This window comes from Stigmatopora argus, chromosome 14, assembly GCF_051989625.1.
Source record: "Stigmatopora argus isolate UIUO_Sarg chromosome 14, RoL_Sarg_1.0, whole genome shotgun sequence".
NCBI classification, from domain to species: domain Eukaryota; kingdom Metazoa; phylum Chordata; class Actinopteri; order Syngnathiformes; family Syngnathidae; genus Stigmatopora; species Stigmatopora argus.
The window spans coordinates 11118370-11142599 of NC_135400.1; the positions used below are offsets into that span (position 1 = coordinate 11118370).

Genomic DNA, 24230 nt, shown 5'->3' on the forward strand with positions numbered 1-24230 from the left:
TCCGTCCGTCCGTGCCGTCCGTCCGTCCGTGCCGTCCGTCCGTCCGTGCCGTCCGTCCGTGCCGTCCGTCCGTCCATCCCTGCCGTCCGTCCCTGCCGTCCGTCCCTGCCGTCCGTCCCTGCCGTCCGTCCCCAAAACTCAGCAGGGGAGAAAAGTGTCCAAAACTCCACTAGGGAGAAAAGCGTCCAAACCTCCACTGGGGAGAAAAGTGTCCATAAATCCACGGGTAAAAAAAAGTGTCCAAAACTCCACTAGGGAGAAAAGTGTCCAAAACTCCACTGGGGAGAAAAGTGTCCAAAAAGTGTCCAAAACTCCACTGGGGAGAAAAGTGTCCAAAAAGTGTCCAAAACTCCACTGGCGAGAAAAGTGTCCAAAACTCCACTGGGGAGAAAAGTGTCCAAAAAGTGTCCAAAACTCCACTGGGGAGAAAAGTGTCCAAAAAGTGTCCAAAACTCCACTAGGGAGAAAAGTATCCACAAATCAAAACTCAAAAGACCAAAATACTTACCTGCACCGGTAAAAAAGTGTCCAAAAGTCCACCGGTAAAAAAGTGTCCATAAATCCATGGGTAAAAAAGTGTCCAAAAAAGTGTCCAAAACTCCACTGGGGAGAAAAGTGTCCAAAAAGTGTCCAAAACTCCACTGGGGAGAAAAGTGTCCAAAAAGTGTCCAAAACTCCACTGGGGAGAAAAGTGTCCAAAAAGTGTCCAAAACTCCACTGGGGAGAAAAGTGTCCAAAAAGTGTCCAAAACTCCACTGGGGAGAAAAGTGTCCAAAAAGTGTCCAAAACTCCACTGGGGAGAAAAGTGTCCAAAAAGTGTCCAAAACTCCACTGGGGAGAAAAGTGTCCAAAAAGTGTCCAAAACTCCACTGGGGAGAAAAGTGTCCAAAAAGTGTCCAAAACTCCACTGGGGAGAAAAGTGTCCAAAAAGTGTCCAAAACTCCACTGGGGAGAAAAGTGTCCAAAAAGTGTCCAAAACTCCACTGGGGAGAAAAGTGTCCAAAAAGTGTCCAAAACTCCACTGGGGAGAAAAGTGTCCAAAAAGTGTCCAAAACTCCACTGGGGAGAAAAGTGTCCAAAAAGTGTCCAAAACTCCACTAGGGAGAAAAGTGTCCACAAATCAAAACTCAAAAGACCAAAATACTTACCTGCACCGGTAAAAAAGTGTCCAAAAGTCCACCGGTAAAAAAGTGTCCATAAATCCACGGGTAAAAAAGTGTCCATAAATCCACGGGTAAAAAAGTGTCCAAAAGTCCACGGGTAAAAAAGTGTCCAAAACTCCACGGGTAAAAAAGTGTCCAAAACTCCACTGGGGAGAAAAGTGTCCAAAACTCCACTGGGGAGAAAAGTGTCCAAAAAGTGTCCAAAACTCCACCTGGGAGAAAAGTGTCCAAAAAGTGTCCAAAACTCCACTAGGGAGAAAAGTGTCCACAAATCAAAACTCAAAGACCAAAATACTTACCTGCACCGGTAAAAAAGTGTCCAAAAGTCCACCGGTAAAAAAGTGTCCATAAATCCACGGGTAAAAAAAGTGTCCAAAACTCCACTGGGGAGAAAAAGTGTCCAAAACTCCACTGGGGAGAAAAAAAGTGTCCAAAACTCCACTGGGGAGAAAAAAAGTGTCCAAAACTCCACTGGGGAGAAAAAAAGTGTCCAAAACTCCACTGGGGAGAAAAAAAGTGTCCAAAACTCCACTGGGGAGAAAAAAAGTGTCCAAAACTCCACTGGGGAGAAAAAAAGTGTCCAAAACTCCACTGGGGAGAAAAAAAGTGTCCAAAACTCCACTGGGGAGAAAAAAAGTGTCCAAAACTCCACTGGGGAGAAAAAAAGTGTCCAAAACTCCACTGGGGAGAAAAAAAGTGTCCAAAACTCCACTGGGGAGAAAAAAAGTGTCCAAAACTCCACTGGGGAGAAAAAAAGTGTCCAAAACTCCACTGGGGAGAAAAAAAGTGTCCAAAACTCCACTGGGGAGAAAAAAAGTGTCCAAAACTCCACTGGGGAGAAAAAAAGTGTCCAAAACTCCACTGGGGAGAAAAAAAGTGTCCAAAACTCCACTGGGGAGAAAAAAAGTGTCCAAAACTCCACTGGGGAGAAAAAAAGTGTCCAAAACTCCACTGGGGAGAAAAAAAGTGTCCAAAACTCCACTGGGGAGAAAAAAAGTGTCCAAAACTCCACTGGGGAGAAAAAAAGTGTCCAAAACTCCACTGGGGAGAAAAAAAGTGTCCAAAACTCCACTGGGGAGAAAAAAAGTGTCCAAAACTCCACTGGGGAGAAAAAAAGTGTCCAAAACTCCACTGGGGAGAAAAAAAGTGTCCAAAACTCCACTGGGGAGAAAAAAAGTGTCCAAAACTCCACTGGGGAGAAAAAAAGTGTCCAAAACTCCACTGGGGAGAAAAAAAGTGTCCAAAACTCCACTGGGGAGAAAAAGTGTCCAAAACTCCACTGGGGAGAAAAAGTGTCCAAAAAGTGTCCAAAACTCCACTGGGGAGAAAAAGTGTCCAAAACTCCACTAGGGAGAAAAGTGTCCACAAATCAAAACTCAAAAGACCAAAATACTTACCTGCACCGGTAAAAAAAAGTGTCCAAAAGTCCACCGGTAAAAAAAGTGTCCAAAAGTCCACGGGTAAAAAAGTGTCCAAACGTCCACGGGTAAAAAAGTGTCCAAAACTCCACTGGGGAGAAAAGTGTCCAAAACTCCACTGGGGAGAAAAGTGTCCAAAAAGTGTCCAAAACTCCACTGGGGAGAAAAGTGTCCAAAACTCCGCTGGGGAGAAGTGTCCATAAATCCATGGGTAAAAAAAGTGTCCAAAACTCCACTGTGAAGAAGTATCCATAAATCCGCCGTCCGTCCGTCTGTGCCGTCCATCCATGCCGTCCGTCCCTGCCGTCCGTCCATGCCGTCCGTCCATGCCGTCCGTCCGTCCATGCCGTCCGTCCATGCCGTCCGTCCGTCCATCCATGCCGTCCAGGTTGAACTTCACTTTAGTGTCCCGGAGGTACTGAGCCTGCTTGGTGCAGTCAGACCAGGTGGCCCCAGGCCTTTTAGAACTCAAGCCGCTGTCCAGGAAGATGTCCGTCAACTTAAAAAAGCCACACAGGGACAGAGTTTAGTCTGCTTTCTAAACAAACATTTATAGCCTTCATTCCATCGTGTACATACACTACAACAAGTGCATGCCATACAATGTGTGTCAATCAATCACATTTGCATTTAACATCATTAACCAAAACTTTGAGCCCATTCGCACCGACAAATAAGTGTATTTTTACAAACAAAATCATAGGAGTATGAACATTAGCTTAACTAACGCTCATTTAGCATCCACAATAAAGTACAGTTAGAAGCACTACGTGGACTCCCTGCTAGCGTAGCGATTAGCCATTCGCGGCTAGCGCTAGCCTCGTGCTAATCGCTCATTAGCATGATATTTCCACACAAAAAAAGACAGTTGGAATCCCGTAACAATAACCACCGCGTTAAGAACACCGCTCGGTTCTTATGAATACTTGCCCAATACATAATTTAGCAAAATAACATTAAAATTTAAGCTTGAGGTTTAACCTTAACCCATGCTTGCTTAGCGGAGCTCAACATGGCGATCTTCAGCTCAAACTAAAGGCATACTTGTTCACTATAACAAGTAAGTAACTCGTAAGACATCAAAATAAACGCACACTTGTTCATTATAACAAGCAACTAACTCGTAAGACATTAAAATAAATGTTATAATTATTGTTATACCTGACTGGCGTGCAATAGGTCTGAGATACAGTGTGCCTAGCCCCACCACCTGAAGTCATTTGAAGTTAATCAGCGTGTTTTCGTCTCAGTGCCCTGTGATTGGCTGGCAAGCCATAGTTGGCCGTGATAGGCTCCAGCATCCCTGCAACCCCTGCGAAGTAAAGCGGTGCGGAAAACTATTGAATCAATGAATGATTTATTTTGAAAAACGGAATTATATCGGCACCATAAGATGGACCAGAGCTATTTTGTATAGCTACCAAAGAGATGTGTATTCTCAAATCAATAAAACTGAATACAGTATAAACCATTATATATATATATATATATATATATATATATATATATATATATATATATATATATATATATATATATATATGTGTGTGTAATGGTTTAATTTGAAACTGCTGTATTCAGTTTTATTGAACCCCTATATATATATATATATATATATATATATATATATATATATATATATATATATATATATATATATATATATATATATATATATATATATATGTGTGTGTGTGTAATGGTTTATTTTGAAACTGCTGTATTCAGTTTTATTGAACCCATTTATATATATATATATATTCTCGTCCTTAAAAGCCAAAACTTGTACTTGACTATTTGACTGTGGTTTCAAAGTAAACCATTACACGCGTATCTGTGTCTGTGCGCGTGTCTGTGTCTGTGCGCGCGTGTGTCTGTGCGCGCGTGTGTCTGTGCGCACGCGCGTCTGTGTGCGCGGGTCTGTGCGCGCGTCTGTGCGCGCGTTTGTGCGCGCGTGTGTGTGTGTGTGTGTGTGTGTGTGTGTATGTGTGTGTGTGTGTGATGGTTTACTTTGAAACCGCAGTCAAATACATATTAACTTTTGGATTTTTAGGAAGAGAAAATGACTAGAGTCCAACCATTATGACTAATTTGTGGCATCCAGGAGCTAAAATCTGTCATCGCCGCTGGCTAAAACTGCCAGATGGATTTACAAACAGTGGAAACTCCCAGAAAACAAGCACACTGTATAGTAAGGCTTTTTTTCCCTTGAAACATTTTTAAAGTTGTTTAACAATCGCCGCCAGTGTCTCCGTCAAGGCAAAAAAAATAATTTCTGCGTCATCATACATTTTTCCCTGACCATTTATTTAACCGTATGTCCGCAATATGTATGGATTGGAGATCTGTCACGTAAAGTTAAATTGAAAAAGGTCCTTGGCGGAGGCGATTGTTTTTTTTTTTTTGGAAGAGGTCACTCTAAAAGTATTCATCCTGAAATGTTCCATGATATTTTTCTTCCCGGCTGGGTTTAAGTCGGGGGATAATCGTTTAGCGTTTACATAGTGCTTTTTCATTTGCCATTTTTTGGGACGGATCGTAACGATCACCTCCTCGCCGTCACCAATTAGCTGGGGGGTGGGCAAAGGGTTTGTAGAAGCAACGGGGGTTGGGCTGCAAGAAGCACCTGACGCCGATCCACTGATTGCACTTGTAGGACACTAGTATTGTGGAAAGCTTGCACTTTATGAAAACCTACATGTTGTGGAATAGTTTGAAATGAAAGCTTAGTTTTATGGGATGCTATGCCTTTACATCAAATCAAAAGCCTTTAGTGTCATCATACACCGCTGCATATAATGAAACGGGTAAAATATCATTCAACAAAGGTGCTCTTCAATGAGTCAAAATGGTCAAAAGTCTGCATTTTGATGGCCAACGTTTACAATAGGTCAAGAAAAAGACTTGGACTGGCTTGGAGAGTCTGCAACAGGGGTCCTCGAGGGCGGCTGTGGGTTGGGCCAGCATTTTTTTTCCCGAAACATCCAGCACAGACTCGGTCGGACTCAGTTGAAGCAACGGGGGTTGGGCTGCAAGAAGCACCTGACGGCAATCCACTGATTGCACTTGTAGGACACTAGTATTGTGGAAAGCTTGCACTTTATGAAAACCTACATGTTGTGGAATAGTTTGAAATGAAAGCTTAGTTTTATGGGATGCTATGCCTTTACATCAAATCAAAAGCCTTTAGTGTCATCATACACCGCTGCATATAATGAAACGGGTAAAATATCATTCAACAAAGGTGCTCTTCAATGAGTCAAAATGGTCAAAAGTCTGCATTTTGATGGCCAACATTTACAATAGGTCCAGAAAAAGACTTGGACTGGCTTGGAGAGTCTGCAACAGGGGTCCTCGAGGGCGGCTGTGGGTTGGGCCAGCATTTTTTTTCCCGAAACATCCAGCACAGACTCGGTCGGACTCAGTTGAAGCAACGGGGGTTGGGCTGCAAGAAGCACCTGACGCCGATCCACTGATTGCACTTGTAGGACACTAGTATTGTGGAAAGCTTGCTCTTTATGAAAACCTACATTTTGTGGAATAGTTTGAAATGAAAGCTTAGTTTTATGGGATGCTATGCCTTTAAATCAAATGAAAAGCCTTTAGTGTCATCATACACCGCTGCATATAATGAAATGGGTGAAATATTCAACAAAGGTGCTCTTAAATGAGTCAAAATGGTCAAAAGTCTGCATTTTGATGGCCAACATTTACAATAGGTCCAGAAAAAGACTTGGACTGGCTTGGAGAGTCTGCAACAGGGGTCCTCGAGGGCCGCTGTGGGTTGGGCCAGCATTTTGTTCCGAAACATCCAGCACAGACTCGGACTCAGTTGAAGCAACGGGGGTTGGGCTGCAAGAAGCACCTGATGCCGATCCACTGATTGCACTTGTAGGACACTAGTATTGTGGAAAGCTTTGCTCTTTAGGAAAACCTACATTTTGTGGAATAGTTTGAAATGAAAGCTTAGTTTTATGGGATGCTATGCCTTTTCATCAAATCAAAAGCCTTTAGTGTCATCATACACCGCTGCATATAATGAAATGGGTAAAATATCATTCAACAAAGGTGCTCTTAAATGAGTCAAAATGGTCAAAAGTCTGCATTTTGATGGCCAACATTTACAATAGGTCCAGAAAAAGACTTGGACTGGCTTGGAGAGTCTGCAACAGGGCTCCTCGAGGGCCGCTGTGGGTTGGGCGAGCATTTTGTTCCGAAACATCCAGCACAGACTCGGTCGGACTCAGTTGAAGCAACGGGGGTTGGGCTGCAAGAAGCACCTGACGCCGATCCACTGATTGCACTTGTAGGACACTAGTATTGTGGAAAGCTTGCTCTTTATGAAAACCTACATTTTGTGGAATAGTTTGAAATGAAAGCTTAGTTTTATGGGATGCTATGCCTTTAAATCAAATGAAAAGCCTTTAGTGTCATCATACACCGCTGCATATAATGAAATGGGTGAAATATTCAACAAAGGTGCTCTTAAATGAGTCAAAATGGTCAAAAATCTGCATTTTGATGGCCAACATTTACAATAGGTCCAGAAAAAGACTTGGACTGGCTTGGAGAGTCTGCAACAGGGGTCCTCGAGGGCGGCTGTGGGTTGGGCCAGCATTTTTTTTTCCGAAACATCCAGCACAGACTCGGTCGGACTCAGTTGAAGCAACGGGGGTTGGGCTGCAAGAAGCACCTGACGGCAATCCACTGATTGCACTTGTAGGACACTAGTATTGTGGAAAGCTTGCTCTTTATGAAAACCTACATTTTGTGGAATAGTTTGAAATGAAAGCTTAGTTTTATGGGATGCTATGCCTTTACATCAAATCAAAAGCCTTTAGTGTCATCATACACCGCTGCATATAATGAAATGGGTAAAATATCATTCAACAAAGGTGCTCTTCAATGAGTCAAAATGGTCAAAAGTCTGCATTTTGATGGCCAACGTTTACAATAGGTCCAGAAAAAGACTTGGACTGGCTTGGAGAGTCTGCAACAGGGGTCCTCGAGGGCGGCTGTGGGTTGGGCCAGCATTTTTTTTGTTCCGAAACATCCAGCACAGACTCGGACTCAGTTGAAGCAACGGGGGTTGGGCTGCAAGAAGCACCTGACGGCAATCCACTGATTGCACTTGTAGGACACTAGTATTGTGGAAAGCTTGCTCTTTAGGAAAACCTACATTTTGTGGAATAGTTTGAAATGAAAGCTTAGTTTTATGGGATGCTATGCCTTTTCATCAAATCAAAAGCCTTTAGTGTCATCATACACCGCTGCATATAATGAAATGGGTACAATATCATTCAACAAAGGTGCTCTTAAATGAGTCAAAATGGTCAAAAGTCTGCATTTTGATGGCCAACATTTACAATAGGTCCAGAAAAAGACTTGGACTGGCTTGGAGAGTCTGCAACAGGGGTCCTCGAGGGCCGCTGTGGGTTGGGCCAGCATTTTTCTTTCGAAACATCCAGCACAGACTCGGACTCAGTTGAAGCAACGGGGGTTGGGCTGCAAGAAGCACCTGACGCCGATCCACTGATTGCACTTGTAGGACACTAGTATTGTGGAAAGCTTGCTCTTTATGAAAACCTACATTTTGTGGAATAGTTTGAAATGAAAGCTTAGTTTTATGGGATGCTATACCTTTACATCAAATCAAAAGCCTTTAGTGTCATCATCATACCTGTCAACCTCTGCCGATAACTGCCCTTATAAATGATTATGATTCCCCTTACAAACCCCCAAAAAACCTTACAAACACCGTACGAGTCGTACGGTGTTTGTAAGGTTTTTTTCTCCCACCATCTCCATGCAAACTTGTGAAAGCGATGACGTGACCTACGCCTATGAGGAGGCCTTGGTGTTGCTAACTCGAAATCTGATTGGTTAAAGCAACAGTTTTATCCACGCCTTTTTTTACGCTGCAGGGTCTACAGAACTGATTGTGATGGCTGAAATATAATGGGTTAAATGTGAAAACATATCTGGAAACAGCGCAACTAGAGGAAAAGCAATGAAAGGAATCTGACAGACAATTTGGAATTATTAAATAAGTATTCATGGCCAAAATATAATTAACATCAGTCTGTGATTCAGATATGTTTTAGTCCTTGTAGGCTCTGACAGTCCTGATTGCCCATAGCAAAACTATATAAAACAATTCTAATATATGTTTTTCTTCATTTCTTTGCAACAAAGTGAAAGAGGCTGCTAACTTATAAATGTAATTGAACCAACAAAACAAAAACAATGTTTGAAAATGAGTAGCTGGTTTTGTACAATTGAAAGTTTGTTCCAATAGCAAATAAAGTCTAATCCTCCACAAAGTTTGAAAGGCTCTACGTCCAATTGTATTAAATAGCGGCCTTCCTAGAGTCATCTTGACAATGTTTGGGAACAATGAGAAAGCCGAGCTGCAATGGGGCAGGCCGAATGTAGAGGTAGTGGGTTGTGGGTGGTTGAGGGGGGGGTACATGGAAAGAATGAGGAGGGGAGGAGCAGAAAGCAGGACAGAGAAAACTCAGACATCTGGAAACTTTTTTGAAACTAGGATAAAGCCTCCCAGATGGAAAAATACATGAAGTCAAAAGGTTGGGAATCGGGAGAGAGGACAAGCTAATTGGGGGAAGAGGCGACCACAGTGGAAGAAGAACACTGTGGAGAAGCATAAAGAAAACTTCTTGAGGTATTTGCCTGCTCCGGGAACTCTCCTTCCTGGAGAGAAAGAGGAAAAAGAGGGGATTATAAAAAATAATCTGGGAGTTCTAAACGGAACCTAACAACATCAACAACGTTGGACAGAAGTGAAAGCCATCATCAGGTAAAACCTGCTGTCACTGCACGGAATCTTAAATGTCATCGTTTTGAGGTTTGCACAGTATGAATAAAAAAAAAACATGCACCAGGGGCGTCAGTAGAAAAGGGGAGGCTCGGCCCCTGGCGGAGCAAAGGATGGTGAAAAATGCATGATTTTTTTAAACCAAAAAAGCCTTACAATGCATAGTCTTTTTTTTAAAAGAAAAAATATCCTTACTATACATGGTCATTATTTTTAAGAAAACAAGTCATTCGATAAATGCTCATTATTTTTAAGAGAAAAAAAGCCTTACTATACATTATCATTTTTAAGAAAAAAAAGCCTTACTATACATTGTCATTATTTTTTTTTTAAAAGAAAGCCTTACTATACATTGTCATTAATTTTTAAGAAAAAAAGCCTTACTATTCATTGTCATTATTTTTAAGAAAAAAAGCCTTACTATATATGGTCATTAGATTTAAGAAAAAGAAAGCCTTGCTGTACATGGGCATTATTTTTAAGAAAAAAAGTCTTAATATACATGGTAATTATTTTTAAGAAAAAAAGCCTTACTATACATGCTCATTGTTTTCCACAAAAAGCTTTACTGAGGTTAATTACCTGACTGCAATCCACTGATTGCACTTGTAGGACACCAGATTGGTGAAAAAAGGTGTCCTCTTTCTGGGTTGGAATGAAAACCCGGACCCACTGTGGCCCTTGTGGAATAGTTTGGAGACCACTGCTATACATGGTCTTTTTTTACAAAAAAAAGCCTTACATACATCGTCTTTTTTTAAAAGCCATACTATACAAGGTCTTTTTTTTCAAAATAGTCTTACTGTGGCTGAGTGGTTAGTGTGTTACCCTCACACATCTGAGATTCAGGGTTCAATACTCTGTCTGGACCTTTTTCACAAGAAAAGGAGGCTTTCTATACATTGCCTGTTCTTTTTGAAAGAAAAATAACCTTACTAGACAGTCTTTTTGACAACTAAAAGCCTTATTTTATGTGATCCATATTTTTATTATTACCAGAAAAGTAGTCTCACCATGGCCGAGTGGTTAGAGTGTCAACCCTGTAGTCATGAGATTCAGTGTTCCATCCTGGGTCAATACCTTTTTCCTCTATTTTTTTTCAAGAAAAAAAGCCTTACTATACATGGTCATTTTTTTTCAAGAAAAAAAGCCTTACTATACATGGTCTTTTTTTCATGAAAAAAAGCCTTACTATACATGGTCTTTTTTTCCAAGAAAAAAAGCCTTACTATACATGGTCATTTTTTTCAAGAAAAAAAGCCTTACTATACATGGTCATTTTTTTCAAGAAAAAAAAGCCTTACTATACATGGTCATTTTTTTCAAGAAAAAAAGCCTTACTATACATGGTCATTTTTTTCAAGAAAAAAGCCTTACTATACATGGTCATTTTTTTCAAGAAAAAAAAGCCTTACTATACATGGTCATTTTTTTCAAGAAAAAAAGCCTTACTATACATGGTCATTTTTTTTTCAAGAAAAAAAGCCTTACTATACAATGTATAGTAAGGCTTTTTTTCTTGAAAAAAATGACCATGTATACTATACATGGTCATTTTTTTCAAGAAAAAAAGCCTTACTATACATTGTATAGTAAGGCTTTTTTTCTTGAAAAAAAATACCATGTATAACATGTGTAACATTTTTTTCAAGAAAATGGATTGGACGACCATTGCCGTCAATGGTAGCCAATGACGTCAATGAGTGCCCTGTCATTAGTTGGCGAAAGGGTTCAAATGTCACGTTGTTTATTACGCAGTACACATTCGTAGCAGTTAGCTGAAGGAGGTTCTTTTGTGGGTCACAAGTTCATGGTGGCCATGGGAAATGCTTTCTGTAGTATTATTAGGTCTATTGAGGTTGGGAGGAAGCTTCCTTCCTACCAGCGCTTTGACTTCCTGTGTGAGCTCACGTGTCAGATTGCACTCGGTCGGGACCCACGTTTTTTACTTGTAGTGCTGGAGTGTCTAAATTATGCACCCGCATCCCAGTTTTTAATAGCTCGCTCTGCATAATTAAAACATCATTGAAAATAGTCTACACAAGAAGCTTGAGTTCAGCCTAGATTCTCAGTTTTAACACTGGATGGAACAAGTCAATTAAATAGTGCTTTTCCATTTGCTCACGGTTGGTAACAAGTCAAATGTTGAAATCAATGTGAAACTGTGCAATTCGTTTTAATTTTTTATATATACTAATAAAGTAGGATTGGTGATAACAGGATTACAACTGATGTTTACCTTTAATGTTTTATTTCAGGATGTCAGCGTCTCGGAAATGTTTGTGCTGCGTCAAATATATGATGTTTGTTTTTAACCTCATCTTCTGGGTAAGTAATGGCCTATTTTTCCCCCAAATTATATTGATACATTTAGTACACGGTGAATGATGCTTTGGCTTATGTTGAATTTAAATATCATACCGTGTGTCCTTAACAGCTGGGAGGATGCGGATTGTTTGGCGTCGGCGTCTGGCTGTCTTTCACTCAAGCCGAGTTTTCATCTCTTCCTCTTTCTTTCCCGTCGCTCTCGGCGGCCAATTTGTTGCTGGTCGCTGGGGGGATCACCATGGTTACGGGCTTCCTTGGTTGTCTCGGAGCGCTCAAGGAGCAGCGATGCCTGTTGTTCATGGTAGGACCGCCTCTTTTTTTTTTTACGAATGATGCTGAAGATGCCAATGAGGTCACATTAGGGATGGCCACGAAAAGAGTTTAAATGGGTACCTCGCTCTGCAGTTTTTTGTGATCCTGTTACTCCTGGTTCTGACAGAAGTGGGTCTCGCACTGGTGGTACACATCTTTCGGGATCAGGTGAGCTCACCTTTTACACATTTTTTTTTTTACAGTCAATTTGTGTAGACAGTCATGGAAAGGCAAAATGTACACAAAAAGTGGGATTTTTATTTGTATTATATAGATATGAGACACATTATTATTTCTATTTTTTTAGCATTAAAGGCTCAATGATTAAAGAAATGTAATGCCATCAAGTTTAGTTGGGGTTGGTGGATGCATGTTTTCCATGCGTTCTGTTCTAGTGATTGTATGCGTTTCACCTGCTGTGTCCATTTTGGCTCTGTTCCCCTTGTGTGACCTAGGTGTTTGCGATTGTTATCAGCCTGTCTTGTGTATTTAAACCCCGTGTTTTTGTATGTCCTTGTGGGACTCTTGTTTCCTGGCGGGTGATGTTTGCCTGTTCGTCGGTGTGCGTCTCCCCTGATAAGATTGTATTTTTGTTGATCTAGTCCCCATTTTTATTATTATTTTTCGTTAAAATCCTCAATTGCACACCTGCACTTTCCTCTCGTTCGCCTGCTTCCTGCTACTGGGTTCCACTCTTCTCCACAGCCGAGGCGCAATCCTAACAGAATAAACAAACCCAGACTGACGATGACACGGGGTTTAAATACATAGGCAGGGGATGACAAGGCAATTGCAAACACCTGGGTCACATGAGGGTAGGCAGTAAAGACGCAGCAGGTGGAACACATTCATAATCACGCGGAGAGCACACCCTTCCGGAAAACACGGCCATTGCCATTGATTAGGGTTCATTTCGGATTACAAAAATGTGGAAGCTAATCTTGACTTGCTAGATGCATACCTGTCAACCTCTGCCGATAACTGCCCTTATAAATGATTATTGATTCCCCTTACAAACCCCCCAAAAACCTTACAAACACCGTACGAGTCGTACGACTCGTACGGTGTTTGTAAGGTTTTTTTGGGGTTTGTAAGGGGAATCAATAATCATTTATAAGGGCAGTTATCGGCAGAGGTTGACAGGTATGTAGATCTTAACATGACAATTAACATTATTGCCCCCTTTTCTTCCTAGCTGGATTCTACAGCACAAGGCGATTTAAAGAAAGGGATGAAAAACTACGAATCGGAACCCGGCCTTAAAGAATCGTGGGATAATCTCCAAAAAATGGTACGCATAAACAAAGTGTAGCAAAACATTAGAAATGATGACATACTGGAGCCGCAGAAGAAAAGAAAATCCTAGTTGTCTTACACTTCTCTTCCAGTTTAAATGTTGTGGCGTCACCAATGAAACCGATTGGTATGAAGTACTGAACGGAACGCTGCCCTCGTCCTGCTGTTCCGCCAGGATTGACCAATGCACTGAAGGATGGATTGAGGTGACTTTCAATTGCATACACGACAACATCAACAGAAATGTGCTTTGAAATGATAAGCCTCAATCCTCTCAGGAGTTTTAAATTCAGTCCAGATGCATGAATTCTTTCACATAAACAGCACTGAGGAGGGTAGAATTCAGAGGTGGTCCTGTAGTTTCAACACCCCTGCTTTTAGTCGCATTTAAAATGTTTGGCAAAGCAGATTTGAAATGATATTCTTTCCTCTGCAGCCTTGTTACCAAAAAGCCAGGGACTGGCTTCTGGATAACATTCCATCCGTTCTGGTCTTTGGAGTTTGCATTGGTGTCATTCAGGTACTTGTCAACATGTTAAACTCGTCAAGAAACCCTTATAAAAACCACAATAGCAATAGATTAAAGACAAAATGTGGTTTTATTTGAGGGCATTCATTCTACATGAGTGCTATTAAATTGCTATGCCTTGACGTGTAAATATTTTATCTTATTCCCAATCAGATCTTGGCTTTGGTGTTCTCCATGCTGATGTACTGCCAAATTGTGTGCGCCGAGAAGTATTTGGACTGACTGTGGATCTGCTTCCTGTTTAAACTACCAAGCCAAGCTACAGTTACACTGCCAAACTGACACACGTTGCGATCTGTTTTTAATAGAAATTCATGTAAAAGAAAATACTGAAATTCTAGTTTCCGACATCAGGTTTTCACTCCTAAGTTAATTGAGCGGCACCGTTTAGGTGAGTCGCTCCATCTAGTGTTGAAGATCGGAACTGCAACAGAATGCAGGCTGAACTCAAGCTTCTTGTGTAAGCCGTATTCAATGATAGTTTTATCATTTGCATTGGGGGCCACCAAAAACTGGACAGCGAGCCGCAGTTGGCCCGCGAGCCGTCATTTGGAAATATTTTCCTTATTGTTATTAGGCATAGTTGCGATTAAAAAAAGTATTTCTTCAGTTTGTTGTCAGGCTGTTAGTTTCAACAATGATCCGTGATATTTTTTTAGGCTTTTGTTTCTTCACCTCACGATGTTTCATTTTTTTGTTGTCCTTGTTTATTATAAGGTTGATTATTTGTCTACACTAAATTACTGTCTATTGGATATTTCCATGGATGAAATGCTCCAAAAAACTTGTTTCCAGTCAAGTTTTATTTTTTTAAATATTTCAGATTGTGATCTTATTTTTATAAAACAAAGTAAAAAATGTACACTCAATACAAAAACAGTGCAAAAACAGTAAGCTCATATTTTGGCACTTATGCATAAAGTGGCCTTGCTTCACAGACTTGCTAAAACTCGTTAATAATCGTCTTTTTCCTCAAATTCTGTAGTGACAAACTTGTTCAGGCTGTGAATAAATATACGGTATATCGCTGCTTTCTTTGTCTTAAAATATTCTTTTTATAGATACCACCAACAGTAAAAGCAGCATTTTATTTACATCTTTTGGCATCAAATTGTAGTATTAGTGTTAGCCTGAAGGGCTGACAGAATAAAACAATAAAATTACTTAATTGAATGTTCCATTTTTGTAAAAAAAAAAATCAATGATTTAAACGGCAATATTTTTTTTCAAGTATTTAAACTTTTTTGGTAGTATAAAAAAAATATTGTTTGCACTGGTTATAAAGTCCTACCACCATAAACCAACAATTTAAAAATAAAATCTAATTATCCTCACATAAAAATGACACATATGTAATAACTTGCATATCTCCAACATTTTCAAGACTTATTCCAAAAAACAGTCATATAAAAAAAACACTTTTGTACACAGAGGTGCATGATTGTTACTGTTACCTTCGATTGTGCAACAAAAACAACAACAAAATCATAACAAGGTAAACCCAGCAGCTCAAATCTACATATTCAATGGAGGTAGTATTAAGCATTTTGCTAGGAATGACGTTATTATGGTCAAATGTTGCAAATACTGTAGTTTGCAGGTATTATTAGAAGAGAACTTTCTTAAAATGGAATATTTTCATTTATTCCTTAACGCTTTTTTATTTGAGTTAAATCCCTAACTTTTGCATTTGGCAGGCTTGAGAAGCTTACAGTAACCACCAAATGATTTTATTAGACAATTGAGTCAATGGTCATCTTGGGGGCGGATTTTACGAACGGTCATTATGTCATTATTCCTGAGCCAACTTCAGTCGCATTAAAAATATTTAACAGTTCCTTGACGGAACAATAATCCAATTTTGACGAGTATTCACAGCAATAAATTGGTTCAACAATAACCAACAATAATGATAATAATAACTGACCTCAGTAGCACGATCGACCTAATTTATGTAGTAAAGAGAAACACCGTCTTCAGTCGTATTCGTCAGGATCTTTCATAACCACCACATTCTCCTGAGGATGAAATGAAATATATCATGGGGCTGAAGCTCATAATAGAGTAGAAAAACATTTTCTATTAAGGATGACACGTGATGTACACTTAACCCTTACACGCACAAACATGTTTTCCAACGATTTTAGATCTTAGCCACTTTTTTGCATTAAAAAAAAATCCATCTGAAAATGTTAAAATGTAAAACGGCATTGCCCGTATTAACAATATAACATGATTGTTTAATAAGCACTTACCCATCCTCCTCGACTCTTTAACCAAGGTGTAAAAGTCTCCATGTAGCACTCCGCATAGCCTTGCATGCGATGGACGCCAGTAGCCGTCACAATACGCTTGGAGACTTCCATGGAGACGGCCATGCGGCGCAAAGTCGGGCTCTCCGTGGGCGGGTGGAGCGGGACGTCCGGTACCCAAGTGTCGCTGACGGTGTCCAGAAGCCTGGCGAAGGATGGGTACGATAGCCGAGCCAAACTCGAGCGCAGAAATGGATCCAACTGGATCTTTACAAGATCACAAAAAAATGGATTGATCCAATAGAAAAGCCAAGTAGGCCAGATTGGACATGTGGAAGGAGCAGGAGTAAAAATGGAGACTTGGTAATGATGTGGTGCTGAAATACAGCTTTATGTATATCCCTATATCCCATGACCATGAAGCTCACCTTATTGTTGATAGAATCGGCTTCGACAGACAGAACCTGAACTAGCTGTTGGACCACCAGCTCTTTGTCATCCACGGCTTGATGAAAAAAGGAATGGAATCATTTAATGTGAATTTTGACCCGATTGGAAGGGTGGCATTAAAGGACTGACTTTTTACAGTACTGTAATTTCTCATGGTTACAATTTTTATGGGCAATAAAAAATAATACATGATGAAAAAAATTCAATATAACAAAAATATAAAAATGATATAAAAAATATCAATAATTCTATAGTTATTTCCTAAGATTTATATACCTGTATGTACACAGGTGTGTTAGGTACCTGAAGGAGCTTGCGGGGTAGTGGGAGGAGTCAACCTCTTTGTACTCGGAGGCAGAACTTCGCCGATACTTCTCAACATGTACGCAAGGTTATCTAATCCTTGAGGGAGATCTAAAAGCCACGGCAAAAAGAAGCATTTCATGAGTTTTGACCCGATTGGACGTGTGGCATTAAAGGACTGACTATTTTCAGTACTGTAATTTCTCATGGCTAAAATGTTCATGGGTAATAAAAATAATACATCATGAAAAAAATTATATATAAATGATATAAAAAAATACAAATAATTCTATAGTTACTTCCTTGTAAGATTTACAGTGGTACCTCATGATACAACATGCTTGTCCTACGACATGCTCGTGGTACGCCGAAAATTTCGATCGAATAATTCGCTCGCGATACAATTAAAATTTCGAGATGCGACGAAGCCAGGTGGCCATGACATAAGAGGCTGTTTATCATTGTAGCGCACTGTCTTTTTTGCCGCATCTCTTTCGTGAATAACAATATCTACGAGCACCGAACAATTTATTTAGACAAGTTTCGACCAGGAAACGCACAACACGCATTCGCGAGAAAAAAGAGGGCTTTCTGGGTAATGAAGTATACTCGTGCACACAACACCAATAGTCAATGGCACCCTTTCTCAGAATAAAACTTCATTACCCACAATCAATGGCATGCCATCGATAGCGAACGTGATGGTGGAGGCGTGGCAAATAAACTAACCCGGCCAGAACGAAGGTAAAAAAAAAGATTAAAACAAAATTAGAATTCAGTTTTGTGTAAAGTTACATTAAACGTATTTTTGAGTGTGTATATATCAATATATCAATCCAAGTTAATTTAAATTTGTTTGTTCAGTTTACGAGTACGTTGTCGTGGAAAAAAAACCGAACCCCCCGCCCCCTCTGTGCGTCTCTCTTTCCCGTCCGTTGGCGAAATCCGCCCAATTTTAGTTAGATTAAACCCATTTTATTACTATTAAACCACTAGTTATGTGTTACTTTGTTAATAGATGGCGAATTAGAAGAAATTTAAAAAAAAAATCCAATCCAATATCCTGTTTTTGGTGTTTTTTCAGAGGGTTGGAACAAATTAATTTGTTTTCAATTCATTTCAATGGGAAACGTTCGCTCGAGTTACGAAAACCTCGACATACGATCTCAGTCTCGGAACGGATTACGATCGTATGTCGAGGTACCACTGTATATGCCTGTATGTACACAGGTGTGTTAGGTACCTGAAGAAGCTTGCGGGGGAGTGGTAGGAGTCAACTTCTTTGTACTCGGAGGCCGAACGTCGCCAACACTTCTCACCCTGTCTACAAGTTTATAGAATCCAGGAGGGGGATCTAAAAGCCACGGCAAAAAAAAAGCATTTCATGAGTTTTGACCCGATTGGACGTGTGGCATTAAAGGACTGACTATTTTTAGTACTGTAATTTCTCATGGCTAAACTTTTCATGGGTAATAAAAATAATACATCATGAAAAAAATATATATATATAAATGATATAAAAAAATATAAATAATTCTACAGTTATTTCCTTGTAAGATTTATATGCCTGTATGTACACAGGTGTGTTAGGTACCTGAAGGAGTCAACTTCTTTGTACTCGAAGGCCGATTTTCGGCGATATTTCTCAGCTTGTCTGCAACTTCATAATAGAATTCAGGAGGGTGATCTAAAAGCCACGGCAAAAAAAAAACATAAAGGTTATGCTTCATGTCATTTTACAGGTGGCGTAGAAAAGCATTGGTATTAGATTAATTACTTGCTACAATAGCTAGTATGCACGGTTATGTTTTTGGAGTGAACTTGTTATTAAACTAAAAGAGAAAATAGAAATCAACCCCTTAACATGGCGTAAATAATGTTAGATTACATCAGGTTTCTAGGTAATGATATAGCGGTTCCAACGCTTGTTGTGGTTTGCAAAGCTGGTTTGTTTAGTTCTTTTTTTTCAACTAGAGAAACTTACTAGGTGGAACAAGGGTTGGACTTGGCTCGGCTGTTTCGTCTATTACCAATGTGGAAGGCTTTTGAGGTTGAGAATTAGCTTCTTCTTTCACCTCTCCTTTTTTCTCCTCTTGATCATGATCCTCCTTTTCTTTCTCTTTTCTTTCTCTCTTCTTGAAAAACTGTGAAATCTTTTTTTTCAGCTTCTTTTTGCTCAGTTTTTTCGTTTTCTTTTCAGCGTCATCTTCTTCCGATGTCGAGGAGGGAGATAAAAGGTCTTCCTGCAGAAAGAAGGTTCAACGGTCAGCATTTAGGGTTGACATGTCGACAAAAAAAAAATACACTGTAGAAAAGGGAAAGGTAACCGAGGGGTTTCCAGCAGGTTTACATCCTGACTTCTACCTCCCCGGCCAGGATGGAAAATCTTTATCCACTGGGTCATTTCTTTACCTCAGATAGCTCTTTAATATTTGGCGCTTTGGGCTTGGTGTCCTTCTCCAAAGAACTAGATTTGGCAGAAGAGCGCGCACTACGCCGGGGCAGTTGCTTCACCAAATCCTTAAATCCTCTCTTCTTCTCGTCTGCAGAACTCGGATCTTCACCTTGAGAATCGCACCCATCTTTTGCCTTTGGGTTTGGCTTGACACTAGCACTGTCAAATAGGAGTGTGAAAAGAATACACTTTGATTTATAGTCCCCCCAATGACATGAAAATAAAGTCCATGAATGAATTCCATTGGAGTTTGAAAAAAAAACAATTTTACCAGGAGGTTACCTGAATTTGTTTTGCTCCTTGTAGCCCCCTCCTACTCTTCCTGGCCGCTCCACAAACGGGACGGACAATGTCTGTTTGAGGAACGCTTGCAGAACTAGACGGGTCTCAGCTTTGATTTCAAGTAGAGAGATGGAGGACACCGACGAAGAGCGAATCATAGACATCACTGATATGAATGAAAAAATGGTGGATTAGAAAATGCATTCTATCTACTGTTACAGTGGTTACAAAATGAAAGATGAGATACATTAAATGGATCCTAGTTTGGAATCCAATATACTAATTGGGTTGGGGCAGCTCAAAATAAGACTTTTCCATTTAAGACTAGTTTGATTTATTTGTTTTAAAATGTAAATAGTACATAATCTATTTTTTCAGTTTATTTTTTGATTTGTATTTGTTACTATTCAAATAATTGATCTACCCCCTGAAAAAATAATAATAGATCACTTTATTAATTCATTTTATATATAATAATGTATCCATATTATTATTGCACATGCAAAACAGATGCAGGAAACACTAATAATACAATTGGCTGTCAAATAGGGGACACAAAAAATTGTCAGCTGTTTCCTGGGTCGCAGGGTTGAGATCCCGTACTATATGAACGTAATAACGACATTAAACATTCATAAAGTATCATAAAAAGGTTAAAAAACAAAAACAACAACAAAACGAGAAATACTGTCTTGAGGTGTGTGCCGTGGGGATTTCCCAAAATGCATCACATATATCCTTCTTTCGCTTTCTGTGTATAGATTTAATGTATACATATATAAATAACAACAACAAAACATTTTTAGATATAAAAGACGATAGAATATTATTGGTTTTCTTTTCATGGGGCGATTGAAAAACTGTGACGTCACAGTGACGCTTTTAGACACAAACTTAGCGTTTCACTCACGTTTAACAAACCTTTGACTTTATCTCATAAAATTTGACAACATAATGAATTAAACTTGACTTTGGAAAGGATAAATGGATCGTTTATAAGAAGTTTTAACACGAACTCGCGAGAAACATAAACCGTGAAAGTAGAACTCATCGGCGAGAATCGAACTCAAAGTTAGCAACCGATTAAACATAGCATCGTGAAAAGTTCAGAATAAACCAGGATGTTGTTTAAAAATATCATGCGTTGAATTGAATTAAATAACTATTAGAATAGCCTTAGCAATACACGAAGGTGTGTACAGTACAACCTGTAGCCTGGGTGATACTCGAGCTTTAAATCGATACTAAAGAAACCCATACTGTAAAAATAGTTAAGGTAGTGTCAAATTTAACTGTAAGGAAATATTTTCCAAATAGTACCTTTTTGGGTGGTGAGATTTCCAAGTTTTGATAGAAGAGCTGGAGACGAGGCGCCGCCTGGACTGGAACGTCCCCAAACTTAATGTCATACACTAATTCATTCTAGTATCTATAGTTCTCTACTTTGGCCGCAAGGTGTCGTTTTTTTCTCCCTTACATTTCACTTTTTGTACAAGGCCATGGGGTGGGTCAATTATTTAAACATAGTATAGCAGTAATAAATACAAAGAAGGGCTTTTCATATTGACAGGCTGACTGGGCTGAACCTGCCGACGAGACCACCATTCTTGTATAAAAAATAACTAAATAATAATGAGAATATTAATAATGTCAGGGGCTGCCACTTATTTGAATGTTATGTCTTTATTCTCCTCTTTTTTGACGTCAAAATTCCTCTCTCTTAAGTCTAATTTTACTTATTTGTACTTATTTTAGAATATTTTTCTCAGGAACTGAAACCTATGCTAATATGAATTGATTCACGGAAGTGAGGCACGTGAACCACAAACACCAACAGTGCACTCTACATTTGAAATATATATATATATATATTTTTTTAATATACTAAATTACAAACAATAATAAATCCTCCATTACATTGCTCCATTTGTTTTTTTTGTCAGGCTCAGTGCAAGGTATTAATAAAAAAGTGTCAACTAAAGAATTAAGAATAAACATTTTCTGGACTCAACACAGACAAAGCAAGAAATTCATTGGATAAGAACTTTATTTGTCACATGTATCAACAAAATCTGCTTGTCAAACAGTAGGAACTTTCTGTATTTTGCATTGTTCACATTTTTGACCATCAAAAGTGAAACATTTTCTTTCTCTCTCATCAATTTCATTTAAGAAAACATACAATACTGTGTTGACGACTCATAATGAAATATGATTGTGAAAAGAGCAATAAAGTTCCAGTGGTTCTTACTTGGAACAACTCCCCCCAAACCAGTCCAGCGTCCGTGTGGAATCAAGACACTGGTACAAGGATTGGGAGTAGCCACACCAAGAAATCATAAGACTGGCAGCATACATCAAAAAGGAATTGCAACTGTCATCTAAACTGTAGTTAGATAAGACTTGATTCCACATGGTTGGTAAATAAATTGAAAAACTACATGCAAGGTCAAACAAAAGTATTTTTTAAAAGAAAACAATACCAAATATATCTAACTGTATAAATTTTGCATATACATGCATAGAAATATCTATAAAAATGTCCCTTTGCTGTATATTCTAAATAAATTCATATGGACAACAACACAATCTCACATGTATACACAAAAATGGGTCTCAAAAACTTTGACAGCGGCTATACAGTCAACAGTAGGATACAATTTTACAACAAACATCAGTTCCCAAAAAAATAACTGAGCTTCCAAGTGTGTAAAGTTAGCGGCAACCTTCTTACCTTCCCTTCACCACAAATGTGTTTTCCTTCTATAAAGTAGAAAGGCATCGTGAGCAGCCTACTTTCCTCTGCAGTTTGACCGGGTCCTCATCCCAATCCCTTTTGTATCCTTTTGCAAGCCCTTGAACTGCCTTAAAATCCCAGTTGATCAAAGAAGGGACCAATAGCGTGCAAGACGGCAGGGTGAGGCACTTCCTCTGTGACAGGAAGCGAACAACAAACACCCAGAGAATCATGGAGGAGGGAGGCTTGGGGGAGGTAATGAGAGATGGAGATAAAGAGATGCAGATGTTTGATGGCTCTGAATCCAGCTCTGGAGGCCAGGAAAAGGTCAATGTGGACATTTAACACTTATATTGCTTATGCTCTGTCAAGATCTGGGGTGTCCAAACTATATCGTTGAATATGAATATGGCCCAAACAAGAAGCTTGAGTTCAGCCTATGTTCTGTTCCACTTCTCAGCTTTAACAATATATGTAGAGAGTTAGTACTCTCTGTTAGATGAAGAGTCAAAACCTGACATGTTGGAATCAATGTAGGAAAATGTGTATTTCAGTATATTGCTTTACATACATGAACCTATATAGATATAAAAGAATCCAATGTGATAAATTGAGCTATCTCGCTTGTTAATTTCTTGAAGTAACATTTCATTTTGTTCTGCAAAGTTAGTTTCATCAATTTTCCATGCAATTTATCAGCACACTGGTGGCGGAGGTGCTAGAGCCTATGATGCCAAAGAGTTTATACTTAAATACATTTTTAAAAAAATGTTGTACCCAATTTTGGTCTTTTTTTCCACAAATTAAAGTGGTAGTATTTCAAGGTGGACTTGGCATACTTTGATTTTCTGAATGCAGCCCTCAGAAAAATAACATAATTTAAATTCCTAAAAGCATTTTACTGAAGGATGTGCTGATAAAGTTAAGAGAAAAAGAGTGGGAATCAGGATGGGAAAAGACTGCTGCAAAATGAGGGTGCTGATGGAGTGATACAGTATATTCCACAAGCTCAAGGAGGGCAGATAAAGAGGAGTTAAATGCTCTGGATAAGTGAAGGGCGGGTCTCCATGGAGGATTGTTGTTTATGAAAGAAGTTTTTTTTTAATACTGATGAATCCTTCCATCAGCACTAATTAAGACAGTTACTGCTTGAATATTTCTGCACATAACATAACATAAAAACTCGAGGATCAACAGGTGTTTGTTTGGACATCCCCTTTTAGGGATATATAGACCATTATGCTTCTCATTTGCTCATGTTGTGTGCTTACTCTGATATAAGTGATGGATAGTAATGATGATGTATCTTATATTTACAGTATATATACTGCAACACAGTTGTGTTAGATGTAGATTTTTGCAATGGGTGGGGGATCTGCTCACAGGAAATTCACAGTAGCAAAGACAGGAAATGCTATTGAAAGACGGACAAATAAACAAGTTATCTAAAGCACGTAGGATAGTTTTCTCATCAGGAAAATGACATTTGGGGATTTAAACTTCTTTTAAAGACAGTGGAAAAAAATTGAATATAGTCATGTGGCATTTAACCTTAATTCATCAACTTTCTCCCAGTTATCCGAGATAATAATCTAGTAATAAAAACATTATTATAAGTACAAGTAAGTGTAAAAGATATTACATATAAGCAAGGTGATAAAATAAATGCACAACAGGTTCAGACTTACAGAAAGTGCATTTTTCATTAAGATTAGTGAATTTATCATAGGATTAGAGTTATTTTATTTTATTTGAAATGTAAAACTGAAAGGTTAAAGTCAATTTAGGCTCCAGAATGAATGAATAGTATGATATAGTAGTACCTAACATGAACGCACTGTACTATACAAGGTGACGTTAATTTTTTGCG

General features: G+C 39.1%; 3 protein-coding genes and 1 long non-coding RNA gene across 5 annotated transcripts; 1 reads left to right on the top strand and 3 right to left on the bottom strand.

The window, feature by feature from the left end:
* Positions 1 to 24: 24 nt before the first annotated feature.
* LOC144088274 (uncharacterized) lies at positions 25 to 3801 on the bottom strand. Its single transcript, XM_077618599.1, has 4 exons — positions 3748 to 3801; positions 2982 to 3080; positions 1414 to 2509; positions 25 to 1375 (listed from the first exon to the last, which is right to left on the bottom strand). The coding sequence occupies exons 1-3, from the start codon at positions 3799 to 3801 to the stop codon at positions 1436 to 1438; spliced, it is 1227 nt and encodes a 408-aa protein (XP_077474725.1). The 3' UTR covers positions 25 to 1375; positions 1414 to 1435.
* A 4733-nt stretch (positions 3802 to 8534) lies between these two features.
* LOC144087897 (uncharacterized) lies at positions 8535 to 12776 on the bottom strand. The gene is made up of 4 exons (XR_013304783.1): positions 12705 to 12776; positions 12138 to 12234; positions 11838 to 12033; positions 8535 to 9292 (listed from the first exon to the last, which is right to left on the bottom strand). It is a non-coding gene; the product is annotated as an uncharacterized LOC144087897 (long non-coding RNA).
* tspan4b (tetraspanin 4b) lies at positions 9074 to 14912 on the top strand. 2 transcript variants are annotated; one of them, XM_077618009.1, is made up of 8 exons: positions 9074 to 9398; positions 11675 to 11744; positions 11854 to 12045; positions 12150 to 12224; positions 13252 to 13347; positions 13445 to 13558; positions 13789 to 13872; positions 14035 to 14912. In XM_077618009.1, exons 2-8 carry the CDS (start codon positions 11676 to 11678, stop codon positions 14101 to 14103), a joined length of 699 nt encoding a protein of 232 aa, XP_077474135.1. In that variant the 5' UTR covers positions 9074 to 9398; position 11675; the 3' UTR covers positions 14104 to 14912. The 2 variants fall into 2 exon arrangements, with proteins under 2 accessions (XP_077474135.1, XP_077474136.1); XM_077618010.1 differs by lacking the exon at positions 9074 to 9398 and adding an exon at positions 11330 to 11542.
* bcl2l12 (BCL2 like 12) lies at positions 14666 to 21005 on the bottom strand. Its single transcript, XM_077617971.1, has 10 exons — positions 20945 to 21005; positions 19624 to 19791; positions 19299 to 19500; positions 18871 to 19129; positions 18481 to 18573; positions 18130 to 18240; positions 16887 to 16997; positions 16562 to 16638; positions 16137 to 16400; positions 14666 to 15899 (listed from the first exon to the last, which is right to left on the bottom strand). Exons 2-10 carry the CDS (start codon positions 19785 to 19787, stop codon positions 15858 to 15860), a joined length of 1323 nt encoding a protein of 440 aa, XP_077474097.1. The 5' UTR covers positions 19788 to 19791; positions 20945 to 21005; the 3' UTR covers positions 14666 to 15857.
* Positions 21006 to 24230: the final 3225 nt, after the last annotated feature.

Excerpts from the sequence above, each read along its gene's own strand:
- LOC144088274 (XM_077618599.1), bottom strand. The coding sequence starts at position 3,801 with ATGACTTCAGGTGGTGGGGCTAGGCACACTGTATCTCAGACCTATTGC. Across the intron at positions 3,081-3,747 it reads CTCAGACCTATTGCACGCCA|TTGACGGACATCTTCCTGGA; the intron begins GTCAGGTATAAC and ends GGCTTTTTTAAG. Across the intron at positions 2,510-2,981 it reads AGTACCTCCGGGACACTAAA|TGGAGTTTTGGACACTTTTT; the intron begins GTGAAGTTCAAC and ends TTTTCTCCCTAG.
- tspan4b (XM_077618009.1), top strand. The coding sequence starts at position 11,676 with ATGTCAGCGTCTCGGAAATGTTTGTGCTGCGTCAAATATATGATGTTT. Across the intron at positions 12,046-12,149 it reads AGCGATGCCTGTTGTTCATG|TTTTTTGTGATCCTGTTACT; the intron begins GTAGGACCGCCT and ends CTCGCTCTGCAG. Across the intron at positions 13,559-13,788 it reads GCACTGAAGGATGGATTGAG|CCTTGTTACCAAAAAGCCAG; the intron begins GTGACTTTCAAT and ends TTTCCTCTGCAG.
- bcl2l12 (XM_077617971.1), bottom strand. The coding sequence starts at position 19,787 with ATGTCTATGATTCGCTCTTCGTCGGTGTCCTCCATCTCTCTACTTGAA. Across the intron at positions 16,998-18,129 it reads TCCCCCGCAAGCTTCTTCAG|ATCTCCCTCAAGGATTAGAT; the intron begins GTACCTAACACA and ends CGTGGCTTTTAG. Across the intron at positions 16,639-16,886 it reads TACCCCGCAAGCTCCTTCAG|CCGTGGATGACAAAGAGCTG; the intron begins GTACCTAACACA and ends TTTTTCATCAAG.